General features: G+C 52.5%; 1 protein-coding gene across 1 annotated transcript in view; it reads left to right on the forward strand.

Moving 5' to 3' along the window:
• COL28A1 (collagen type XXVIII alpha 1 chain) overlaps positions 1-23,360 on the forward strand; it is a 91,976-nt gene extending 68,616 nt beyond the window's left edge. The window contains exons 29-34 of the mRNA XM_069094407.1: positions 9,401-9,481; positions 11,182-11,273; positions 11,324-11,418; positions 15,054-15,229; positions 16,992-17,140; positions 23,282-23,360. Coding sequence (XP_068950508.1) covers positions 9,401-9,481; positions 11,182-11,273; positions 11,324-11,418; positions 15,054-15,229; positions 16,992-17,140; positions 23,282-23,360 — 672 coding nt within the window. The remainder of the gene's footprint in view (positions 1-9,400; positions 9,482-11,181; positions 11,274-11,323; positions 11,419-15,053; positions 15,230-16,991; positions 17,141-23,281) is intronic.
• Positions 23,361-26,812: the final 3,452 nt, after the last annotated feature.

The raw sequence follows: 26,812 nt of genomic DNA on the forward strand, positions 1-26,812 counted from the left end.
CCCCCCCCACATTGATAACTGAACTTCCTCTGTGGGCTCTCTCTGTATGTGGCTTCAGGGGTCCAGTCCTCCTTTGACTTAGTCAGATAGCTTGTGGGACTTAACTTCATCCTTCCTGGGTTTTCTCAAATGTAAAGTAGGGGTCCTAATAGCCTCTACCTCCCTGGCTTGTTGTGAGTTCAGGTGAGCTAAGACGCAGGAAGAAAGCTTAGCCCAGGGCCTGGCGCCTGGGGCCTCTTGGCGAGTGTTTGCCCCTTCCTTCTTTCCAGCCCTCGGCCTGAGAAGCCTGGCTCATGGTGAGGACCGATAGGAGCCGGGCCATCCCCCGCACCAGAGGATGCTGCTTCTTCCGTCCTGCATATGCGTCTGCCTGCTTGCTTCCCCCATGTCGCTGGCACGCTGAGCTGATGCGTGCCCCTCTTGGCACTTGGGCACAAGCTATTCGCGCTTCTATCTAACGTCACAAATCGAGGTCCCAGGAGCCGGGTCCTGGTCCCTTCTCCTCTCCATTCCCCCTCTCACTCCAGCCTGGAGTCTCTCCCCATTAGAGAGCAGGGATTGTTAATAGTCAGAATGTGGCCAAGCAGAGTCGGCGAGCCTACGGATGGCTATAGGGTGAAGGGCTTTGTATTGAGAACGTTCCCCTTGGTCGAAGAAAGACTGGCTTGGAACAGATTCTGTCCATCGTCACAGGAAAGACAAGGGTGTGTGTGTGTGTTCGTCCCCTCTAGTGCGCTGGAAGGGCCAGGTGGGGGTGGGGGTGCTGACCGACGCCCTCTGTCCTGAGCGGGATGCAGGGTGGGGGACATTGGTTTCTCCCCTCTCCCTCCTACCTCCCTGTCCTTAGAGACTCACGGGCAGCCCTGGTGTCATCTGTGGGGACGTTGTTGGACGTTACAGGAAATAGATGAGGCATACCTGAGAGACCAACGTACTCTGAATCGGACCAGTGGGTTGGGAAGGCAGACAAAGGGGAACCAGACACTTGGTTCTCTCTCCCTTTGGCGTTAAGATGGAGATATGGTGGGGAGGGGAGGGAGGGAGGCTGGTTCTGTGCTGCAGGCCACCACACTGGTGCCGACGGCTGTCAGTGAGCATCGCCCCAATGTGTCCCACCACCTCTCCCACCCTTATCTTCCGTCTGAATTCAGGGGAGGCTTCACCCGAGTATCTGAAGCCGGGACCCTGGCTCTGGAGAAAGCAGGGCCGGGCACTGCGTGCTGCCAGCTCCTGGAGCGGACTCGTCCTTCCCTAAAAACGAGACTGGACATTGGGGGAGGAGCATTCCTCAGACCAACGAGCCCCCATTTAATCAGAGCAGGATTTTCACTAACCAGGGTGGAGGATTCCCACTGGCAGTGCTCCTAAAGGTCCCGCCCCCGGCTTCACCTGCTGCTCTGATAGACTCCTGTGTGAGACCATTAAATACGTGTTCGTTGGCCATGACTAATGCCCGCGCCTGTGCATGTGTCTCCCTTCTTGTCATTGTGTGTCCGTCACCTAGCACAACACAGAGCATTCAGTGGTGCTTAATTAATGCTCAGGGAACTGAACCGAATTCAGTGAAGGGGAGAGCATTTGGAATGCTGAAGCGCAGCATGGGTCCCCAGAGGCCATGGGGTGGCTTCTCCATGAAAGATCACCGGTGGGGCCCGGCAAGAACCGCTTGGACTGAGAAGACCTGGAGGGACTGGTCGCAATCTGCTTGGGCGTGGGAGGGTCTGAGCACGTGAAGAACTCACAGATCCATACAGACAGAGCATTGGTTACCAGACCTCAGGCAGGGGCTCCAAGCTCCTTCTCTGGAGCAGCCTGGCTCATTGTCACCATGGAGGGAGGGGAGCTCAGCACGGACCACCTTCCGGCCTTGTGGGAAATCCACAGACTCACCACCTGCTGGCTCAGGGAGGGATCTTGGAGCAAGACTTGTCCAGACACTGATTTTATAGGTCGGGACACTGAGGCCCAGAGAGGGGAGACCCCACAGAAAGCAATTGTTGCCCCTCAAATGTCAGCACTTTGTATCCAATGCAAATCCACATGGTGAGCCCTTGATGGATTGGGGATGTCCTCATTGGGGACTCTCATTCCACTGGTGGTGATTGCAGCCCCTTGTGCACAACTCAGAGGGAAAACAAAGAAGCCAGAGACCAGGACTGTGGAGTGGTCATCATTAGTGGCCATCCCTCCCCTGACCCTACCTTGGCAGCAAGGTGGCACCACAGCGCATAGAATAGCACATAGGCCTGTGTTTCAATGCTGCCCCAGACACTCCAGGCTGTGTAACCTGGGGCAGGCCCCTGCCATCCCTCAGCTTAACCTCCCACATCTGTGGGCTGGGGCAGTAGGAGCACTGACCTCCCAAGGTTTTGGTGAGGGTCAGATGAAGTAGCACTGTATAAATGCTGGCTACTCCTACTAATCATTGCAACGTCAGTGACAGTGCCACGGGGAGAGTTATCTGGTGGTGGGCATCTGAGAGTGGGAGTGTGCCTCACCAAAGTCCTGCAGAACCAGGGAGACTCAGAAAGGGCACGTGGAGCCAGAGCCAGAGCCTGAAGCCTGCCGAATGGCGCTTCCTTCAAGCAGCCGGAGGCTGTCCCCCTGGGGTTCAGCCAAAACCACTGGCTGCAGAGCCCCAGGGCTCAGCCAAGGCCCCTAGCCCCCTGTGGCCTAGCCGGCTGTAGATCGAGGCCTCAGGATCCTGGTTCCTGGGCTTTTCCTATGACATTACCGTTGTTCTCTGAGACCCGTGACCCGTGTTCTCTCAGATCTTAGAGTCTGATCTTGGCAGTGACTTTCTCCCCCAGGCTGCCTGCATGGCAGCTCAGACCTGAGCCATCCCCCCTGTCCACAATCAGCTGGGCAGCCTCCAGCTGAGCTGCCTGCCACATCTCAGCACAATGCCAGGCTTTGTGCTCCTGTGCCCCCAGAGCAGCGTTCCTGGCTCTAGGGAGGCAGAAAAGACTGATCCGAGCAGGGCAGGGACAGCTGGCTTCCAGGGCTTGCTGAGGTCTGCTCCCCCAGTTCTCTGATGGGGATTCCCAAGACCCTTTTGGCCAACACTCCCCAGGGTGCCTGAAACAAGGGCCCTTCTCATTCCACCTGGGCTCTTTTTCCCTAGAGAAAATGTTGTCTGTCTTGGCCTGAGGGCCGAGAGCATTACACGCTTCTCGGGATGTGAGCTAATGTCTAGAAAATGGCTGTGTGCTCCAATGAACTGGACAGTGAGCCGCAGCTTGGACAGTCATGGTCCTTAGAAGTCACAGAACAGTCCCTTATTTAGGGAAAGTAAATCTCTTAGCAGTTTCTGAAAAACAAGCAAGTGAGCATCTATTGGCTTAAATGGAGAAATAATGCACTTCACTGGAAATCTGACCAGGAAAAAAACATTTCAGGAGCTCAGCTGACCTCTCCCCACCTGCTGGGCGGGCTCACAATTCGCAGGACAGTCAGTGGAAATTACCTCCAGGACTCATTAAGGTAAAAAAAAAAAGCCCCACGAATCCAGCTGTAATGAGAATCACCTGAGGAGCTCCGAAAGTCACCCGTAGTAAATGCCACTGTGATCTGTTGAGATCCTTTCAGTCACACTGGGGGGGAAGTCCTGTCCCGAGCTCATAGGAGTGGACCTTAGGGCCCCGGGAATCCTTCATGAAAACCCCCCACAAGAAATCAGGTGCTATCCTTGTGAGGGCCTGATGAAAGAATACCTATGGAACACCGAGCCCAGAGCCTGGGACAGGGCTGCCCCCTCCCCCCCCATGTAAGCGCCTGAGGGCAGGGATTGTTCTGCTGGGGAGGGGAGGAGATGCCAAGGAAGCTGCCTCTGGGAGAATAAGCAGGGGCAGAATGTGGCTGGCCCAGGGCAGAAATCACCCCAGGGAGAGAAGGCCCAGGGATCTCAGCTCCCACACCGCCATCCCCCATGGTAGACATGGCAATGCCTGGGGAAAGGTTCTGCTCCCCTTCTGGCAATGCAAAGTGAAGGTGAAGCCGCCTGATCTCGTGCCGGGAAGGGGGGGGGGGGTGGGTGAGCAGAGGGGGCAGTAGGGTGGTTTCCAGAGAGGGGCACAGTGGGGCAAGATTGCCAGATACAAGTTATATTCCCAACACCAGGCTATAATGAGAACTTGGTGGAGAGGCAATGAGTTACCAGAAAAAAGAGGAAAACCCTTCCAAAGACAGTTGCCCTGGAGCAAAGCCTTTACGGACTTAGAGAGTGGTCTGATTTACCCGGCACCATTGGGCAGTTGAATCTAGGCCTTCCTAATTGTGCCCAAGATGGTGGGATAGAGGAAGCTTTACAGCTGAGCTCCCCCCACTCCTCTCCAAACAACTTTATAATAGCCTTTCCCTCTATCCTAAATCCCTCTAGCCCAAAACAGCTTAGGAGGAGAGGGGGGGGGGGGGGGAGGTGGGGCCAGCCTGAGTCACACCTATCCCACACCCTTGATGGGGCTAGGAGGTGGGAAGTGATGGCAGTGCAAAGTTCTGAAGCACTCAGCCCAGAGGCAAATAGAGGGACTGGAAAATTGAAAAAAAGATCTCAGAAAGAGATTACAGCTGAAACAATGAACAACCTTCTAACAACTTTAGTAAAGCTGCAGGATCTAAAATAAACCCACCCAAGTCATCAGTTTTCACATATTACCAACAAAACCCAGCAGGAAGAGATAGAAAGAGAAAGTCCATTTAAAATGGCTGCAGACCATATTTGAGAGTCTATTTGCCCAGACAAACTTAGGGATTATATGAGCACAATTACCACTTTTCTCATAACTAAAGACAGATCTAACAATCAGATAAATATTAATTGCTCATGGGTAAGCTAATAATTCTACCTAAATTAATTTACTTATTCAGTGCCAGACAATCAAATTACCAAAGAATTTCTGTATAGATCTAGAAAACATAAAAATTTTAAAATTCATCTAGAAGAACAAAAACTCAAGAATATCAAGGGAATCAATAGAAAAAAAATATGAAGGAAGGCAGCCTAATAGTACCAGATTTTAAACTATGCTACAAAGCTGAGTGATCATCAAAACAATCAAAATAAAACTGGCTAAGAAATATAGGGGTGGATCTGTGGAATAGATGAAGCACACAATACATAGTAGTAAATACCAGAGTATTCCAGTGTTTGATAAACCCAAAGATCCAATCTTTTGGGATAAAAATTCACTGTGTGACAAAAATTGCTGGGAAAATGGGAAAGCAGTTTGGCAGAAACTAGGCACAGAACATCTCACACCACATATCAAGATGGATACATAATTTGGACATAAAAAGTGATATCATAAGTAAATTAGGGGGGCACGGACAAATTTACCTGTTAAATCTATGGATAAAAGAAGAGTTTATGACCAAACAAGAGATAGGGAAAATTATGTGAAGTATAATGCATAATTTCGATTACACGAAATTAAAAAGGTTTTGTACAAACAAAACGAATGCAGCCAAAATTAGAAGGAAAGCAGGGAAAATTTTATAGCAATTTTCTCTGATAAAGGCCTTATTTCTAAAATATATGGAGAACCGAGTCAAATATATAAAAATAAGAGAGTCCACCAGTTGATAAATGGTCAAAGGTATGAACTAGCAGTTTTCAGAGGAAAAAGTCAATGCTATCATCCATCACATGAAAAGATTGTCTAGACCATTACTGATTAGAGAAACACAAATTAAAACAACTGCAAAGCACCCCCTCATGCTTATCACATGTTTAATGTGACAGAAAAGAAAAATGACAAATGCTGGAGATGTGTAAAAATAGGGACGTTGCATTGTTGGCGGAGTTGTGAACAGTCCAACCATTCTGGAGAATAATTTGGAACTACGCCCAAAGGGCTATGAAACTGTACATACTTCTTTGATTCAGCAACAGCACTACTAGGTCTGTATCCCAAAGAGATCAAAGAAAAGGGAAAATGAGTTATTTGTACAAAAATATTTATAGCATCTTTTTGTAGTGGCAAAGAATTGGAAATTGGGGGGATGTCTATCTGTGGGGCAACAGCTAAACAAGTTGTGCTATGTGATTGTGATGGAAGGAGGTTGTACTATAAGAAATGAGGAGCAGAATGATTGCAGAAAAACCTGGGTAGACTTAGCTGAACTGTGAGCAGAACCAGGAGAACCCTGAATGCAGTAACAGCCACATTGTTAAGTCTGATCAACTGAGAACCCTAGGTGCTCTAATGAATACAACCATCAGACAATTGTGAAGGGACCATGAAAGCTCTCCACCTGCACACAGAGAGTGGATGATGGAAGCACTTTTTTCCACTGCCTCTGCTTTTCTTGCTTTTTGTGTTTGTTTTTGCTGCATGGCCAATGTGCAAGTGTTTGGCATGACTTCGCGTGTCTAATTGACATCATGGTGCTTGCCTTCTCAGTGAGTGGGAGAGAGGCTGGAGGGAATTTGGAATTCTAAAGAACAATGAAAAATAAATTTAAAAAAATGAAAACTTTGAAAATAAAAAAGCCACCTCTCTAGCCACTATGCCACAGTGCTTCTCCTGCTGGCCCCTGATAACTTTGACTATATGCAAAATTGTTTGCATTTCAATAGGACACATAATTATAACTGGGTTCATTTTAGTTTCATGAATTAATTTGACTCCTGGGGCTGGGTGTGCCCCACTCTGTTGAACACTGGCAATTGAAAACACTTAGTCATCAATTTAATTTAGCCACCACTTTTGGTCTGATTGCAGCCACTGAAATTTGAGGAAAACATCCTTTAAGAAGATGAGGGAGAATGGGGAGAGTTCCGGTGGGCAGAAAGGGCTAGAGGCCAGGACTCTGTCTCCTGGCCTGGTCCTTCCTCGCTCTACTGCATACAGTGGGGTCTCCATGAGGGATAACTTCCTGCCTGGGGTCCTGCTTGTGTGAGCTCTCTCTGACCCTGATGTGTGTCTCCAGCCCTCTCCTCTTCCATCTGTCCCCGCCTCCCTTGGCCACCTCATTCAGCTGCAGGTGACTCCTGGCCTCCCCCTCTCAAGCCCCAGACCCACTCTCAGTGGCTAGCAGGATCCTTCCTCTGGATGTCTCATCGATGCCCTAATCTCCACACGGTGGAAAGCAGACTCTCCCTGACATCTTCCTTCTAAGCCCGTTTTTCCTGTCCTTCCTCCCTTCTGCCATCTCTCTGTCCACCAGCTGGGCCTGTTCCCTAGTGGCATCCCTGCCCCTGGGATGTGGTCCCTCACATCATGCCCTGGTAGAGGAGGTAGAGAGAAGACCATGTTCTGTTTCTGAGACTTTCCTAGTGGAGTCAGAGGTACTGGTGTGCACAGCACCTTAAACCATGTCCCCTGCTCTCCAGCTGTACTTCACTGGCCGGCAGGGCCATGGGGCTGGTGTGGCCAAAGCCCTTCTGCGGCCCTTTCCCCACACAGGCCTGTTTGCCCATCGAGCCCTCACACAGATCCCAGCCACGGCCTGAACTGTGGGAAAGAAAGGTCTGGGCCCCGTATGCTTATCGACCAACCTCCGAGGCACTCTAACACTGTCAGTGACCTGGGACCAGGTGGAACCCAGCAGGGTGGCAGAGGCCCTGCCTGAGGCTCCTGCCTCTTTCTGCCAGGCCTCTGCCTCTGTGCACAATGGGCACAAGGCCACCTGGGAAGGGGCCTCACTCTATCTCTAGAGGTCAAGCACCAAAAGCACTGCCCAAGTTTAAACACTAATCCCCAGAGAGTGTGAAATGGCTGATGTGGCCCCCCGGCTTTCCTTTCCTCTGCCAGAGGGGGCAAAAGGATGATCAGATGAGAACTTTGCTCCTCTGCAGTGAGGGGACATCTCAAAGGTGCAGAAGAAGCTGCTGGACCTGTGGGCTGGCTACTCCTGGGGCAGCCTGGACCCCTTCACTGCCCACCCCGGGACCTGAGCCTCCAGGGTTCCAGTCGTGGGCAGGGGCTGTGCGGCCAGCTTGCCTGGGGAAGGTCCTGCCCCGTTCTGGGAGCTCTGATGGACAGCTCTGGGCTCCAACTTTGTGGACTTGATCCTAACAGCTCTCGAGGGATGGGAGCTCAGGCATCCTGGTCTCATTGTACTCTTAGCTCCAAAGCCACTTCCCACCACTGGCAGGCTGCAGCATGCCCATGAGCAGTCCAGGCTCTGTGCTGACTTGGGCCATGCCATCTGTGCCTGGCAGCAGCCACAGGGTTTATTAGACTCTGTCATTGAAAGGAATTGGGCCTGGCCAACCCAAGGAGGCTCTCCCAGCCTGGCTTCCGTGGCCCTCCCCCATAAGTGACCGTGGCCATCACCCGTGGCGTCGGCTGCCATGTAAGAAGTTGTCCCACACCTGATTGTTCTTCCTGATAGCTCAGTGTATCTGCTGCCCTTCTCTGTGAAGGCAGATGGTTAAGTGACTAGCCCAAGGTCACACACATCCTGTCTGAGGCAGGTCTCTCACCACTCTCTCCTCTGTCACCTAGCACTTTGTCCACAGGCCTTCCCTTCAGTCATCAGTCAGTAGGCACACCCACTCATTGGCCAAGCTTGCAGGCAGACAAGGCCAGAATGGAGGGATGGAAGTGGCAGTAACGGGAAACGGGAAACAGGCCTTCTCTGGATGGCCTGTTGTGGCTGGCTCAGAGAAGCTTTGGGCACACACCTGCTGCCTCCCCAGAACTGCCTGTTAGGGAAGCTGCCCCAGCGGGCGCCCACATCCCTCTGCTGAAAGCTGCCACGGGGTGCCAATTAGGATCTGTAAAGGCTAATTCCTCACTGCAAACCACCCCGGCTCTGAATCACCCAGCTTTTTCTAGGATTTGCTAATCCCCAGCTGATGGATGGAAAATCCAGGTGAGAAGAAGGCACAGGGAGCTGCTGAATGTTGGAACAGGAGTGCGCAGAGAGCCTGGGTCCCCGAGCCTGAAGCTGAAAAGCAGAGCTTCCCCCCTACCCCGCCGTGGCCGCCTCTCCCCACTAGGGCTCTGCTATTGCCACTAGCCCAGGGAGAGAGAGTCCTTGTGCTCAAGCTGCTGTACTAGGAAGGCGGGGAGGGGGTCCAGGTGAGGTTCTGGGGAGCAGATGAACGGGCCACATGGGTTGGAGAGGGGCCTAGCCTTAGCTCCCACCCAGAACGAGACTGGACCTTGAGGCAGTGAGGGGAAGGGGGAGCAAGTGGGGTGAGCAAGAGTAGAGAGAGGTGCCTAGGGAGAGGGAGGAGGCTAGAAGGGAGGGTGCAGGGTTGGGGGAATGGCCTGAAGTGGCCACTGAGGAGAGGAGTAAGGGGGAGGGTCAAAGCAAGGAGACTGGGGGGGGGGTGGGAGAGAGAAGGAGGAAGGGGGCAGCTGCAGCCTTGGCCACCAAGCCCTCCTCCACTAGCCCCTGCCATCAGCAGCCCCTTGAGATCTCAGACAGAGCTTCTGGACCCCCACAGGAAGACCTGGCGGGGCTGGCTCTCACTGAGCCCGCCTGCTTCTCCTGGTTCAGTTCCCATGAGCAGCTCTGCCGGGAGTGGGTGGGAGAAAGGGACAGGGCTGGGGGCTTCTGGCAGACTCTCCCTCCAGGCTCATCCCATAAATGCTGAGGAATTGGTGTCTGTGTGTGTAGGGGGGTGAGGCGGGGGATGAGGGTCCTAGCCTTGGATAAGACCCAATCAGAGGGGGCTGGCTCCTGTTTGCATAGCAAGCCACCCACCCTGGCCCACACCCATACCTGGGGAAGGCACAGGTAGGTGCCACTGGCAGCTGCCCCACCTGCCCCACCTGACTGGCCCAGGGGAAGGGGATGGGACGGGGAGGGGAGTGTGTGGGTGGCCTCTCCAGCTGAGGACACTATGAAAGGCTCTGAGCCAGCTCTGGTCTGGGTGGCCAGTTAGGACCAGATGAGGGCCTCTGGAGGCCTCCCCTCGTCTCCCTCCACTCCATCTTCCCATCTGTGGCCTCAGGCTAAATGAAACTGCTTGGGTTGGTCTCCTGGCTGGCCGCTGCCAACCTCATAAACCTCCAGGAAGGGCTGGGCTCTGGCTCCTGGGGAGATAGAGACAAGCAGAGCTGGAGCTGGGAAGGCCTGGGAGCAAAGCCTCCCCTACTTTCTAACTGCCTGACGTTAGGCAGCTTGTAGTCACAACATTCCTATGATCTTGCTCAGGAGCCTGGGCTGGAGCTTGGGGTCACCATGCCAGTGAGCCTTGCACAGGGGGTCCATGGCAGCTGAACTTTGGGAAAGCTGGAGGGCCCTGAAAACTGGTGTCTCAGTATTGAGTACTTTTGTCCCTCTGCTTGCCTGACAGCCAGGGAGCACGCAGTAGAAAGAAGGAAAGCTAGAAGGCCCCCAGAGAAGGGGATGAGGGTACCAAGCCAAGAGGCAGGGCTCCAGATGGCATCGTCCTGGGAGCTGACCCCCCCCACCAGGGTGTCCAGGATCTGGTCCCCATGCTGGACCTCCCTTCCCCACTTTTGACCTTCCCACAGGGGCCCCTCATTGCAGGCAGATGAGGGAGCCTGAGGGGGTCCCACTGCTGAGTGTGCCAATGTAAGATGAACAGCTGGCCAGTCACTGCCTGAACCTGAGAAGGCACGGGAGGGGCAGCAGGAGTGACCAAGGACAAGCTCAGCCCTTCAGACAAGGGCCCAAAGCCTGAATCCAGCCTCCAAGCCCTGGCCCTGCACAGGCTCCGATTTTCACCTTCACACACTGGGCACCATTTGTCCCTGGTGAGGTGGGGGTGAGTGGGCAATCACAAGAGGAAAGGAATTGAGTCTTTGGCATCTGCTGCTCAAGGAAGGATCTTGGGCTGCGTGAGAGGGAGGAGACTGAGGGAGAAGGAGGGGCATGAGAGCTGTGTTCAAGGTTCCTAAGAGCTGTCTGGGGAATTCTGCCTGGTCCCAGAGAGTAGAGCCAGGAGCAGGGAGAGGCCCTGCGGCTGGACAACAGGAAGGCTTCCTAGCAAGGATAGCTGTCCGTGGTAGAATGGGCTGCTTCCTGACAGGGTGAGTTTCTGCCTTCCTCGTGGCTTTCATCCATCCACAAGACCAGATCTCCATTCACAGGCAGGTTGTGGGGGCCCTGAAGTCTCTTCCAGCTCTGACAGAGAGAAAAGTCTGAGTCAAAGGGGTTTCTCCAAGATCCCACAGTTAGCAATGTTTTTTTATGGGCACTAAGAGGTGGGGAGAATGCTGCAGGAGACTGTGGGTTGGAATCTTGGACCCTTTCTAGCTGGTGGAGAGCCAGGGAAGTCATTCCTCTTGCTCAGGCCCTGTTTCCTACGAGCCCTATGGGGATGACAGTGATACCATCCAGAGGCGGTTGTGAGTGAAGCCCCCCGAGATTGCCAATGCACCTTCTGCTTGTGTCCCAGGCCCTTAGTGGGTGGCGCAGTCCCCTACCCAGCTGGGATGTGGCCTGGGCAGAGCTCGTCCTTCAGCTGTGACTATGGCCAAGGCCCTTCCACCCGTGAGAGGAAGGCTCTGGGACACCTACAAAGGAGAAGGGAGGAGAAGAGCTGTATCAGCAACGCCATATTCACAATGCCTATGGAAATTACAGATATGCTGATATAATTATCCATCACAAAATACATCATGCTTTCCATATGGGGGAATAAGCTAGAAAATTTATTAAGATACCAAAAGACTGAGTCCCAAAACCAGAAGGTGAAAGCCATCAGAGTAGTTATGACATTGGCACAGGTAGATAAAGTAGAAAGCACCCACATTTTCAAGCCTTTAAAACAGAACAGGCTACCTCAGGCAAAGGTCCTCCTCTCCCCACTCACAGCAACCACCCAGCATCCAGGAAGCGCGCTCCCAGCAGCTCCGGCCCCTGGCAGTCCTCAGCAGGAGTCCTTAGCAGAAATTCTGGCTGACTCAAAAAGAGCTTCATGCTGCCGCTGCTGCCGCCGCTGCTAGCCACCACAGGAACTGTAGTTTTGGCTTCCGCTTCCTCTTGCTCTGCCCCTTCCTGCTATGTCAGCAAGTCCAATGGGGCATGGAAGATCTTTAAATTCCATAATCCTTACATTCGGCCCCAAGATCTTTCATGTCCCTTACTTGGCAAAAATACAGTAGGAATAACTGGTGTCAACAAAATTTCACAACAATATAACAAGAATAGCATACAATAAACACAGAAAACCATATTTTAGGGTGGGGCTTGAGCACAAGCTCCCCATCATTCCCCCCACCCCGAACAAATGGGGCCCCAAAATCTTGTGGTAAGGGGTGAAGATCTCTTCTTCTATGGCTACTTGCTGCTGAAATCGGATGTAGAGCTGTCCCTGTCCTAAGGGGTCCCATTTGAGAGGTCAGTTCTTAATATGCTTGATGCCAGGTCCAAGGGTGACACATCACAGTGTCAGGGGGTGACATCCAGCTTAAGCTATCAGGGATCTACAGGTGGAGGGTACCAAGCCTGTGGAAACAAATCTAGCAAACAAGGTGAACAGACAAAAAATCAAGAAGAAGCAAAGAGAGACAATAACCAGACTATTGTAGCCTCACTCACGGTAGAATAAATGAGTTAAGGGTACAATTTTGTAAACATCTTCTCCAGAATAAACAATAGTTACAGTGTTTTCCCTCCCATGTGCTATAATCTCTGCAGCCTTTGGAACATCATCTGGCTTCCGTTTTACCCATACTTTAGCTCCTGGTTTTATTCTATCAGTAGAACCAAATCCTTCAGTTCCCGTGACAGTTATTTTGGAAGGAGGGTCAGTTTTTACAAGTGGTATTGTTTTACAAGGAATGATAATCACTTGAACTATCCTATCATTTTTGTGAATCTGTATGGGCCCTTCACCTAAATTATGGAATGTTACAACAATTTCTCCTTGATAATTAGAATCTATTACTCCAGACAATACATGTATTCCTTGAGCTGCTAATCCTGATTTGGGTAAAATCTGTCCAAAGTGATTTTTAGGGATTCTTATGCATATCCCAGTGGAGATTTTTCTTATTTCTTTTCTGTCCAACCAAAAGTCCTCTAAACAATGTAAATCATACCCCATTGAACCAGGTGGTCCTGGGTACGGTGCTGGGACATCTGGCCTCAAGGTCCAATACTCAATAATTGGGATCTTGTGTGTTTGTTGTTTTCTAATTTGCAGATTGGGGGTCATCATTCTGGCTAGAGGTGTACTTCCTCCCAATGGTCTATTATTCAAATTATGCAAAGCCATGAACAAATTATCCTTCCAATGTTGATATGAATTATTGGAACTTAACTTCCTCAATTGTCCTTTCAGTAATCCATTCATTCTTTCAATTAACCCAGATGCTTTTGGATAATATGGAATATGATATATCCATTCTATATTGTTTAGTATACAATACTTCTTCATTTCATTGCCTTTGAAATGTGACCCGTTGTCACTTTGAATCTGCATTGGGGTTCCATAATATAGGCTTATGAGATCTAGAGTTTTACAACAAGTGTTTTTCTGGGTTGCATTCTTATAAGGACACGCTACTAGTACACCTGAATAGGTGTCAACACAAGTACATATAAATCTGCATCCTTTATCCAGTGGTAGTGGACCAATATAATCTATTTGCCAGATTTGGGCTTAGGTCCTCCTGACTCTAGGACCAGTGCTCTATTCACTCTGCTACCTAACCACCCCAGGAACTCTAGTTTGGCTTCCGCTTCCTCTTGCTCCACCCCTTCCTGCTACGTCAGCAAGTCCAATGGGGCATGGAAGATCTTTAAATCCCATAACCCTTACAAGAGCCCAGGAGGTGATCTGCTTAGCTGATGCCCTCCAGACAAGGTAGCCATCTACCACTGAGCTGCTATTCATCGCTAGCTACCTGCCAGGTGCAGGAGAGACCAGAGAAGGCCAAACAGGTAGTCCCCTCTCTCCCTCTCTGGGCTGGCCTATTCTCCTCCAGTGCCCACCCATGTGCCCTCAAGGCCTCAAGAATGTGAGCATGAGAGTTATCCCAAATCCCCAGTCTCCTGCTGACCCAGGCACCAGGGCTCCCTCAGCCCTGGCAGGCTTTCTCCTTTGGAAACATGGGGTGATTTCTCCCATAAGGTGGCTTGTTGACAGCTTCCGGAGCCCCCATGGCCCAGGGGCAGCAGGCAGGCCCTCCCTGGCTTGGGTGCTAGGCTGAGGTTTCCAGGCTTGCCCCCTCCACCCAGAGTCCATGGTGGTTTTCAGCATGTGCTGGTAGAGCTCTCAGCACCTGCTGCTGCTTCTCCAGGGTACCATTCTTCCCCTTCCTGATGCCCCTGGTGAAGGTCTGCCCTCCCCAGGACAGAGCCTATGGCCAGGCTTGTCCCTCAGAGTTGGTGGAAATAAACCCAGCATCTATGGAGAAGTTTAGGCACCTCCTCTGACCCCGGGATTATTGAGGGGGGGTCAGAGGTGGGGTCTGCCAGAACCCGAGAGACACTCTGACCACCAGCCAAGCTGACCACCATCTATTCCTTCTACTGAACTTTGTCCCCAGAGCAGCAGCTAGTGCCCCAAGTGGCTGATACCCAGTGTTTTCGCTGGAAATGGTCAAGAGGGCTTTCTCTGAATAGCCCCTACCATCCCTCCACATGTTCCACATGGTGGATTTACCTGAGACCCCCCCCCCCAATTGCCTCATTCTCACAAAGGAGGAAACAGGCCTCAGAGTTTTGAGTTTCCCAGAGCTGCCCAGTGTTTAGCTGGTGTAAGCCATGCATGTCTGTGGCCAGAGAGCAGCCCTTCCCCTCCCTGGGGGAAGTTACACAGACAGCCTGGAGTTCAAGCTTGACCTTGATCATCCCAGGATCATTCTAGAAGAAGGAGGTGCTTCTTCCTTTGGGCCTTCCAGTACAGTTCACCAACATGCCTTCTGGACCAGCCTCAGGGGCGAGGGGCTCTTGCAATCACTGCCCATCCATACAGCTTGACCTCATCTCTAGCTGGGAGCAATGGGGGGAAATGGAGAGGGGGGATGGGCTGGGGTCATGCCACAGCATCTGAGACAGGGAGGGAGTTCAGGGCAGTCATGCAATGCCCCATCCCCCCTCTGCTCAGAGAAGTCCAGACACGAGAAACTCATCACTGTTAGGAATTCATGACAGCCCATGTCCCTGTCTCCTTACAGATTCTCCTCGTCCCTCCTGGCGCTGCCCTCAGAGAACCTGGCAGAACAAAGTTATGGAAGTCCTCCAGGCCCTCCAAGACAGCTCCATTTTCTCCCCCTTTCCTGATCTTCTAGGCATCAGGCACTCTCCTCCTGGGTACAGCAGGACGAAGCGTGGGCTCAAAGACCACTGCCCGGTGTGTGCCAGCTTGGACGCTGGCTTCTGGGGCCATTTCCAGGAGGAAGGAGAGGGTCTGGTCATGCCATTGTCAAGGGATCACTTCCTACTTTAGAGAAACCCGCAATGAATACAAGTCAGAGCTACTGTCCCCACCCCTTCAGGTCTGCCCAAACTCCTGGGCTGGACCTAGGTACAGGGGCAGAGGGACGGTATCCAGCCTGGGGGCTCCCTAGCCTCATGACATCTATGGGAGTGGTTGGACAGCTTCCCGTAGAAGTCCCATAGGCAGCTCAGATATTGCTGTAGCACCTGGAGCCGAGGAAGCCCTAAAAGAAATGTGCCGGACTCTGCTTGCCTAGAAGCCACTGAGTGCAGCCCTCTGACTCTACAGGGGAAGAAATGAAGCCCAGAGAGGTTGTCTCTTGCCCAGTGTCTTGTGGGTAGGGGCGGAGGGGAGATCTGAACACAGGTCCTGGGACTCCTAAGTCAGGGCTCCTTCCACGGAGGGGCAACGTTCCCTCTGAACCAAAAGCATCATTGCCCTTCCTTTCCACCCTCACCCCCAGCTCTTCCAAACTTCCCACTGTCCTCAGCAGCCAGGTCATGACTTCAACGCCATCCTTGACTCTTACTGTTCCCTCCAGCCACCATATCTATCCAGGCACTGAGTCCCTTCCTGCCCCAACAGCCAACGCTCTGCTTTGGGCAGTCATCCCAAAGGGGAAGCCATTCTGGACCACTGCCCCAGCTTCCTTCTCCTTCCTGCTTTGAGTGCCCCCAATTCATTGACTCAGTGAACTCTTTGGCTTAACCTTTGCATGACTCACTCAGCCCCACCTGCACCTTGTTTGTGATTATTCTGTAAATTGTTTTTAATTATAAGCATTCATTAGCCCGACATCGGTAGAAAGAGAACACTCCCTCTGCCCACCAAAAATCCTGTGCTAGCTGTGCCAAGGCAGGCCAATAGGAGCTATTACATTTGTGCTAGCTGTGCCAAGGCAGGCCAATGGAATCTATTACAGTTGAGGCTGTGCACCCAGAAGAGAGATGATTGGACTTCTCTTTGTCTTCCTGAGAGAACATCTCAAGCGCACCGTAGAAATGTGTGTCGAAAAGGTGGGGTGATGTGACTTTGGTGCAGAGATGCCCTTCCCTGAGCCTGCCTGCCCTCACCAAGAGAAGCCCTTAGAAGGTGCCAACAAGAGGCTGCTGTGCAAGGGGCTCCAGAGTGCCAAACTCCTCTGACTCCTAGCTGGGAGACCACTGCTTGAGCGGGTGGGAGGCCAAGAGAAAAGAAAGCCAGCCTCCTGGTATGACTTTTAGGAGACTTAGACCGGCTAGTTCTGGAGTGTGTGTGCATGCGCACGCATGTGATGTGTGTGTTTGTGTGTCTGTGTCTGAATGTGTGTGTCCTTGTGTATGTGTGTGTCTGTGTGTATATGTGAGTATGTATCTGTGTGTGTCTGTTGAGTGTGTGTATATGTGTGAGTGTGTCTCTGTGTGTCTATGTGAGTATGTGTGAGTGTGTGTGTATGTAAGTGTGTGTCTGTGTATGTGTGTGAGTGTCTGTGTGTGTATGTGAGTGAGTGTGTCTCTGTGAATGTGTTTGTATGTGTGAGTGTGTGTGTATGCCCGCCTAGTTCCTAGGAAAGCAGTGCCAGCTGCCTGAGCACAGGAGGTGAAACAGCCAGGGAAATGTGGTTGGCATGACTGAGCCAGAGCCCTTTGGCCCAGCCAGGCCCGTGGTCCTGTGGCAGCCTCGCCTTCTGCACTAGGCAAGGGATCCTGGCCAGCTTCGAGCCCTCGTCCTACGGCTGAAGCTGAAGCTGAAGTACTCTCCCAAGGCAGGTGATGCCAGCCAAGACCAACTCGTGGCCCAGTGCCAGCACTCAGATCTCCTCATCACCATGAGAGGAGCCCAAAGGCAACGTCAGGGAGGAGTTCAGTAGGATAACAGCTGGAATTTCCCTTCCAGCTCTAAGTCCCAGGATCCAAGAGGATTTGGGGAAGGAACCTTGGGGATCACCTGCTCCAACCTCTTTACACATGATGAAACTGAGGCCCGAAGGGCTGTCATTCTGCCAAGGTTGCACAGCTGGCTTGGCAGAGCCGGGCTGGGAATCCCTGTCCCGAGCCCAAAGCCCAGAGCCCTTTCCGCTACCCTCCCCCACCTTCTCGTGCTTCCTGAGCTTGCTGCTACAAGCCCCCAGGAGCCCCCCCCCCCATGTGGCCCAGGATGGCCTTCTCGGTGGAAGCTGTCTGGCCCATCAGAACCAGCCTTTACTGGTGGGGCTCCTCCCACATGGCTGCAGTTGATGGGACATGAATGAACGAGGGTGTGGCTGGGGAGTCTGTGAGCTTGGCAGTGAGCTTTGAGGGGCCCTGCTGGGCTGGCACCTGGAACTGTGGTCCTGGCTGTCTCAGGCAGCACGTTGGACATAGGGACCGCAGACCTTTGCAGCTCTTGGTCCCCCCAGGCCCGGCCAGATCCCATCAGCAAAGAATGACTGACTGCCGGTCATTGTATGTTTAGCATTAAACACATATTACCATCTCCCTGCTCACTAACAATTGCTGGTCTGTGTGGGCAGGACCACCCTGGGCAAACAGGGAAGTCAGCCACTGGGTCAGTAGCACTGCCTTGGCAGGGCTGCTGCCACCTGCTTGGAGGGGCAGTGCTTCCTGCTGCCTCTAACTCTCCTGGGACCCTCCGAAGAGCCCCCTCCTCTCCTTCCCCAATCAGCCCTTTCCTGCCTGGGGTCTTCTCCCTCCCTCCCCCCACAGTAACCAAAGAGAGAAAGCTCTCAGAAAACCAGTCAGACTTTGGGCTCTATGAGCCTTGAGGGTCACATTGTGCATCGGAGAGTCCCAAGACACCAGCACATAGCAAGCACTTACTAAATGCTTGTTAGAGGGCTGTTTTTGTCCAGCCTGGCCGTTCCTGGAGAGTTTCCTGCCATGTTCACCTATGACAGCCTCCATGCTTCCTGGGCTCCAAAAGCCTTGGTCCTCATCCCCACATCCTGAGGTCTGGGCCCTCGGCAATGCCAGAAGCAAATGTCCACAGCTCTGTAGGCATTACTACTTGTTTGTGCACCCGAGGGGAACTCCTGCTTCTGTCCTGATGATGAATGCCTTGAAGAGACTCGAGCTGGAGGCCATGAAAACACAGCCCTTCATGCTACACAGGGGGAGACTTAGGGCAAAGAGGGGAAGGGACTTGCCCTCAATTCAAACCCAGAACCTGAGGTTCTAAAGCCAGCACTGTCTGCTGCACGTCCGGGTAGACCAGCAGCACAGAGGCCCAGGGTCCCAGGAACCAAGGGTCATCTTGGCCAAGGGGCTGGGGAAGTCACCACTGCAGTACCCTGGCGGGGGGGGTGGGGGAAGCCAGAGAATATCTGGAAATGACAGAGATGTGAGAGCTAAGGATGACCCTACACACACACACACACACACACACCCACCCCCCCCCCCCCCCCCCCCCCCCACCCCCCCCCCCCCCCCCCCCCCCCCCCATACACACACACATGCCACACACCCACACACCACACACATGCCACACATACCACACACACGCCCCACACATATATGAACACACCCACACACCACACACCCCACACACATACAAACACACCCACACACCACACACACCCCCACACATGCCACACACACCACACCACACACACACAAGAACACACATGCCACACACAGCCACACACACCACACGCCACACACATATACAAACACACCCACAGATGCTACACACTCCCCACATGTCACATACACATGCCACACACACTACACACATACACATGCCACACACACACCACACAGCCCACAAATGGCACACACAACACACATACACACCACACACACACCACACACACACATATTCATACAAACATTCACACACATGTGCATACACTCATAATGCAGTTGCATGCATTCTACATGTGTACACACATTCACAATGCATACATGCTTTCCCACACACATTCCTAATGTATTCGTTCATACATATCCTTACACACATGTATACACACTCATACGTGTCTAAATCATCCATGTATCATTCATACACCACATATGCATGCATTCCTGATGGATGCCCTCACACACTCACAGGTAGCATTGCAGCATGCCCTCCCACCAGCTCCCACCCACACTTACTTATCCTGAGTGGTGCGTTTCTGCAGGGATGGCCTGCACGATCCTGGAGGACCCTGCCAGCCTGGGACAGACCTGCACCAGATCTCCGCAGCTTCCAGCTTTGGGGGACAGTGGGGGGGGAGCTCTGTCAGGACTCTGCCACCCACAGAGCATCTGTGGGCATAGGAAAGCAGCCATAGTGTGAGGAGGGAGGGGCTTGTGGGGTGGGGTCCCTGGGTGTATACCACCTTATGGGAGGTCTCTCCGATAAGGGCACAGTCTGTTTCAGCCCCAATTCTGCCCCTCCCCTACCCCCAGACCCATCATGCCCGGAAAGGGACAGACAATTTGGCTCCCAGCTTCCTGGGACTGACTTCCTCATTGAACCAAACACCTGAAGGGAGGGGCCGCCAGACTCATGATTGATCTTACCTGGTAACGTTTTTATAAGTCAGGAAACTGAGTCACAGGAGAGTTTAAATGACCCAGGTAAATGCCTAGCCAAGATAATTGGAAGGAATAATTAGAATCCCGCAGTGGGTCCCTAAGGCTCCGGGCTTCCCTCTATAAATGTAATTAGAACCTGCCTATAAAATTAAGGTAGTGGGTGCCTGGGTTCATGGCTGTAGGCAGAAAAATCCCTTCATCTTCACAGAAAGAGGGAGTACTGACTGAGAACAGGCCTTAGAGGAGCAAGGAACTGGAATGAGGTAATGGACCCCCGCAGGACCACAGGCCCCTAAATACAAGGAAGCACACATGCCCAGGCGAGATGTGCTTGGCCCATGGTCGGGGTGGGGGGGGAGGCCTGAGGATGGTGGGCATGGAGCCCAGCTGTTCAGAGCAGCCCTGGTGGCTGATGGGAAGGCTCCATCTGCATTGAGGATGTCCACTCTGGCCCAGCAGGCCGGCCTCCTGGCTCCCAGCTGCACTGGTCATCTGAGGGCACAGGTGCCCATTAGACCCTGCAGGAGTGAGGGAGACGGAGAGGAGAGCTATCATCATCCATCCTACCTCCTTCAGATGACCAGACTGGGAATGCGGCTCATTTCAAGGGTGGATTTTAAATCCTCTGCAGTGGATTCCTGAGCTTGGAAACAGGACCCGAGCTGGAGCCTGGATCTTCACCCGGGACCCTGGGCAAGATCTCTCCTCTCTGTGAACCTCAGTTTCCTCATTTAAAAACTGAGGGGGTTGGGGGGAAGGGGGCTAGGTGGTGCAATGAGTAGAGCACCGGCCCTGGAGTCAGGAGGACCTGGGTTCAGATCCGGCCTCAGACACTTAGCACAAAAACTAGCTGTGTGAACTTGGGCAAGTCACTTAATCCCAACTGCCATCCAAAAAGCAAAAAACAAAAACTGAAGGGGCTGTATATCTAGGTGAGGCTGTAGCAGGGAGATCACCAGCCCGGGAGTCAAGGGGATCTGAGTTCAAATCCAACCTCAGACACTAGCTAGCTGTGTTGTGTGGCCCTGGGCAAGTCACTTCACCCTGACTGCCTCCCCCCACAAAGAAAGTTGTTAACTGAGGGGGCCTGGGAGGCGGTCAAGGGAGGAAGTGGCCAGAGCTGGAGGGAGGGAAGGCTAGTTCTGTGAGCAAGCACATTGTGCTGAAATCCCAATTGTGGACAGACAGGTTGCCTGGGGGCCTGACTTCTAAGCCCAGGCTGAATGAGCTCCACCGCGGGGAGCTGTGGGTGACCCAGAGGGAGGCCCTGGGGGTGGAAGCTGGTTCAGTGAGGAACTGCACCAGATAATTGAGAAGGATGCCCACACTCTGGTGGAAGCCAGAGTGTCTGGGATAGAGCCCACGGTCCCGGGAATCCCAGGCCCTGGCTTTCCTGACAAGGGAGGGAGCTTGGTCACCTCCTGCCTGGCGGCCAAAGTTTTGCCTTCACTGGGCTCGGCCCAGAGCCATGGGCTGCAGGGCTGGTTCGGATCCCACAAACAGGCGCCCCTCCCCCTTTTCACCCCGCTTCGGTATACGGCCTTGCCCCTCTAGCTGGTAAGCTCCTCTTTTACTTTTTCTTATTTGTATTCCCAACTGCTTGACCCTCCCTGGTGCTGGCACATAGTAGGAGCTTCATTAATGTTTATTGACCACTGACTGAATGGGCCAACCCTGCACAAGGGGTCATCCTCGGGTCTCTGACGAAGCCCTCGGGCTCGGGCTTCTAGAAAGCTCTTTGGCTCCTATCAAACCTCAGTTCCGCTGATTTCCTCCTTCCCTCATTGCTAGCTGCTTGACCATCTGGGCCATGCAGAACAGATCTGCCTCCTCTTCCTCACAAGAGCCTTTTAAATATTTGAAAGCAGCCCTAAGCCTTCCCTACTCACACTGAGTCACAGAATTTGAGACCTGGGAGGGCCTTCTCCAGCCTCCCAGAGGGATTGTTCAGCCTCTCCTTGAAGCCCTACAGACGGAGAACCCAACCCCACCCACCCACCCACCCCACTTGGGAAAGCTGTTAGCATGAGGAAGTCTGAGGGGCTCAAGTGGTTCTAGCTGCAGACAGATCCAGGAAGACCAGAGACAGAGACCATGGGTCTGCTGTGGAAGGGGCTGTGGAGGGGGGCTGGGCCAGCTCCCCCAGGGCTACATAGCCTGTACAGAGGCACATTTGGGGTGTGTGGCACCTGCATGTGCAGGCACACACGTATTTGTGCACACACATATTTGTGTGTACGCACATGTATTTGTGCATGCACACACATATTTGTATACACACAAATATGTGTGCACACACACATATTTGTGCACACACACGGATGCCCACTGGTGTTTCTGAAGAGAATGGAAATTTCTCGAGGGCAGGGGCAGTTGGCTGTGACTCCAGCACTTAGCACAGGGCAGGCCCAGAGCTTCCCCTTACCCCTAAAATGGCTTCTGAATCTGGTCAGCCCCATTCCCAGCTCCTGTTGACTGCACCCTCAGGCCTCAGATCCTTGGGCTCCAGTCCCTTTTGACCCCCCTGTATGTCATACCCAGGGAATTGTAATCACAGGCTTTCCTTGGTTGTCCTGGGGACTTGGGTAAGGATAGCAGCCCCTCCTCCCTAGGCCCAATTTCCTCCCTCAGTTTCTGAGCATCCCAAGCTTATGGCAAACACAGCAGGACGTAAGCAATGCACAGTCAGTCTGGGCAAGCCCAACAAACAAGGGAAGCCACACATTCTCCAGGTGGCTCCAGCTGGTCCCAGCATGCCAGGCAGGTGATGGCAGACCAAACCAGAGTCTGAGGGGCAAGGGCTCTGAGGTAACTAGTGATGCCCATGGCTGCCAGTGGGTGAAGCAGGAGCAGGAAGCCTGGCCTTACCTCCCTCCCTTTCTGTTCACACCCAAGTATCTGATTATAAAGTCAGCTAGGTGGCACAGTGCCAGGTCCCGGCTTGGGAAGACCCATGTTCCTGTGTTCCAATCTGGCCGCAGACACTTACTAGCTGTGACCTGGGCAACTCACTTAACCCTGCCTGCCTCAGTTTCCTCATCTGTAGAATGAGTGGAGAAAGAAATGGCAAATAATGCCAGTATCTCTGCCAAGCAAACCCCAAACGGCTCAGTGCACTGTAATCCCCTAATAGATGCCCCGGGTACTAAGACTGGGTTAATAGATGGGTGTGCTGGGTACTAGGTAGAGCATACCACCCACTGGGTGGGAAGCTTCCTTTACCCACTTACTGGGAGGAACCGGGTCTTTCAAAGCACCTGGCTGTCAATCACCCTGGGGCAAAGGAGGGAGGGGAGGGGAGAGGCGTCATCAGAAGAGCGTCCCGAGCTTAGGAAGAATCCACAAACAAAGAGCCAGGACGCTGCCCTCCCTTACAGCTGTGATTCACAGCCATCCTGGCGATTACATTGTTTATATAGTGTCCCAGCCTCCGGATCCCCGTGATCTGATCTCGCCCTCCCTGCAGCTGGCCCAGGAAGCAGGGCGGAGGCGAGAAGAGCCTCCGGCAGGGGTCTTACTCGGGATCACACAGCTGGCAGAAGTAGGCCTGGGTCTAGAACTTGGGGCATCGGAGCTTGCTTCGTAAAGGAAAATCAAAGTCAAGCTGAAAGACGCTTAAAAAAGAGTGAGTCCAAGAGACGGAAGCCCAGGGAGCTGTGTCCAAGCCGAGCAGGCAGCAGCAGCACCTGCACCGCACCCAGGGCTAGTGCGTGTGGGTGTGGGGGGTTTGGCTGGGATGGTGGTCTTGGATCAGTGGGTCTCCTTATGTCCCTCTCTCCCCTTCCCCCGTTAATCAGCGAAAGCTGGGAAGAGGATTGGGGCTGGGTTTTGACTGTAGGCCAACTGCCCAGAGACCTCGGTGATTAAAGGATTTGCCCAGGGTCACACAGCTGGGAAGAGCCATGAATTTGAACCTGCCCATGGGCCTTCTGGCCACCAAGATACCTCTCAGTTCTCTTTCCCTCTCTCCAGCCACCTGGGGGAGGGGATTTTCGCTTGCCTGGTCCTTAAAGCTAGGGAGTTCTGTATATCAAGTGGAGAGCAGAGGTACATCTGCAGACAGGCCGAGAAGGGCAGCAAAGACATGTTTCCAAGAAGCATGACCCCTGGCAGCAGAGAAGAGAGCCTAGGGATTCTAGGGAAAGCTAGCCCCAACAATGGAGAGTCAGACAGGAGGGAAGCCGGACATGCGGCCCCCAGGGGGAAACCCACAGGGAATTCAGGGGGAAGAAAAAGCCACCCGGGACTGCTGCGGCCTGGTCCAGGCAACTCTCCAGATCTCCAGAACAATGCTTCCAAGTGGCTCTGACCCTGAACTGGCACTCAGCCTTACTTGCTTCAGTTTTGTCTGTTTCCCCTCCTTTCCTACCCAGACCCAGGCCTGTGAGTGCAGCCTCGAGGTGGGCTCCTAGTGCTGCCACCGGCATGCTGGGACCCCCACTGCCTCTGTGCCTGCCTGCCAAGACTGTCACCCACAGGTGAAACTGTCTTAGAGTGTCTGTCCTGCTCAAGCCAGTTGGTCCAGTTTATGGGCCTACAAAAGCCTCATTCTGGTCCATCCACCATCTTCTGGATCTGGGGAGGAAACTGACCTTCTCTAGTCGAGGGGCAGAAACAGATACACTTACCTGGGGAAAAGTTGGAAAGGGCAGGGTAGAAGGGAGGGAGTGAGGTGGGTTTGGAGCAAAGCCAGAGCTGACTGGCAGTATGCCCTGGGGCATGAACTTGGCTGGGGCAGGCGCTCTTAACCTGGAGCCCACCAACTTGGCTCTTTTTCTCTTCATGTTTTGATAACTATTTCAATATAATTGATCTCCTATGTATTCTTACCTTGCAGGGTTGTTATAAAACAACAGTAAGATGAGGAAACTGAGGAAAACAAGTTAAGTGACTCACCCAAGGTCACAGAGCTTGTGCCTGATCTGGGATTTGAACTCAGGCTTTCCTGACTCCAGACCCAGTACTCTATCCACTACACCAATCCTGCTGAGAGTTAAGTGGATCTACTGTGGTCATTCATGTGAAATGTAGAAATGTGAGTCCCCAGAGTAGAGGTTCCAAGTGGGGACTGGTTACCTGCTTTTTAGCATCAGGTCCTGTATTATCAGCTGGGCCTAGTGGACCCCAAGAGCCCTGCTAATAGTCCAAGGTTAGAGCAGGACTGGACTTGGGCCCAGTCTAATGCACCTGAACTAGTGCCCAATCCTGTGATTCCAAAGGTCCCTTTGCCCCCCTCCCCTTCATCTTTCCCTCTTCCCTCACTTTTTTTCCCCAGCCCCTCCCACTCTCTTCGTCTCTCCCTTGTCTTATCTGGGACAAAGTTCAGGAAAGGACCGGAGGATGGATGCAGAGGGAGTTCAAGGCAGCAACAAGTGCTCTCTTTTCAGGGGACATATGTCAGCTACCCATTGATCTGGCGGTTCCTTACTGTCCTCCCAGTAAACTTGCGAAAACCCTGGGGATTCCAGATGTTCACAGCATCAGATTCATGATCTCCCTCTTGCAGTTACAGTCAGGCTTCCTCACTTCCAGATTGGTCTTCAAAGATATTTCTGTCTGATGCCTAAAGGTGAGGAAGGGCTGATGAGTGGGGCAGGATTTCACCTGGTTGAGTTAGGAAGAACCAGGGAGCAGCTTGGAGGATCTGGTAACCAGGAATTCCTCCCCATGCCTCCGGCTCTCCAGGGACTGCCTGAAATGTTGTTTATTGCTTCCAGGACCATCCATCCACCTCACCCTCTGCTGTCCCCTTCTCCTTTTGCCTTCAATCTTTCCCAACATCAGGGGCTTTTCCACTGAACCTCATCTTCTCATTGTGTGCACAAAGTATTTAAACTTCAGCTTCGATATTCGATTTTCCAGTGAATGGTCTGAATTAATTTCTTTAACTATTGACTAATTTGATCTTCCCGCTGTCCAAGCAAGTCTTAAAAACCTCCATCACCACAATTCAAAAGCACCAGTTCTGAGGTGCTCAGCTTTCCTTATAGTCCAACTCTCATTGATAGTAGAAAAACCATAGATCTGACTTTATAGACCCTTGTCTGCCAGGCAGTGTCTCTGCTCTCTAGTCTGCTGTCCAGGCTTGCCCCAGCTTTCCTTCCAAGGAACACGCATCTTGTAATTTCATGTCTGCAGTCACCATCTGCAGTGATCTTTGAGCCCCCAAATGTAAAATCTGGCACTGCTTCCATTTCTTCTCCCTCTGTTTGCCAGGAAGTGATGGAACCGGATGTCAAGATGTTAGGTTTGTTTGTCTGTTTTTATGTAAAGCTTCAAGTCAGCTTGTACTATCCCCTTTCATCCTCAAGAGGCTGCTCAATTCCTCTCCACTCTCTGCCATCAAAGGGGGAATGTTTAGTCTGAGCCTGGTGATGTTTGTCCCAGCAACCTTACTTCTGACTTTGGATTCCTCCAGCCTGGCGTTTCACACGATGCACTTTGCATCTAAATTAAATAAATAAGGTGATAACATACAGCCTTGTCATATTCTTTTTTCTGATCTTAACCCGTAGGGTGTTCCGTGTTTGGTTCTAACTGTTGCTTCCTGACCAAAATACGGGTTCCTCAGAAGACAAATAAAATGATCTGGTCTTGCCACCTCTTTGAGGACTTGCCACGTTTTTGTTGTGATCCACACTGTCCAAGGTTTTAGTGTAGTCAATGAAGCAGAAGTAGATGTTCTTTCCTGGAACTTCCTTGCTTTCACAAATCTTGGCAATTTGGTCTCTAGTTCCTCTGCCTCTCTGGAAACCAGGCTGCTCTTCTGGTAATTCTCAGTTCACATACTGCTGGAGCCTAACTTGCAGAATCTTAAGCAGAGCCTTGCTGGCAGGTGAGATGAACAAGACTGTTCAGTAATTGGAGCCTTTCTTGGCATTGCCCTTCTTCAGGATTGCTACATAAGGATTGCCCATCTTTTCCCATCCAGTGGCTACTCTTTTAACAGTGTCATCTACCAGCCTTGCTGGCAGCAGTGCTCCCTAAGGCCGACGAG

The sequence above is a fragment of the Petaurus breviceps genome, unplaced genomic scaffold, assembly GCF_028583685.1.
Source record: "Petaurus breviceps papuanus isolate PSGF00001 unplaced genomic scaffold, PetGlider_PUasm1.0 218, whole genome shotgun sequence".
NCBI lineage: Eukaryota > Metazoa > Chordata > Mammalia > Diprotodontia > Petauridae > Petaurus > Petaurus breviceps.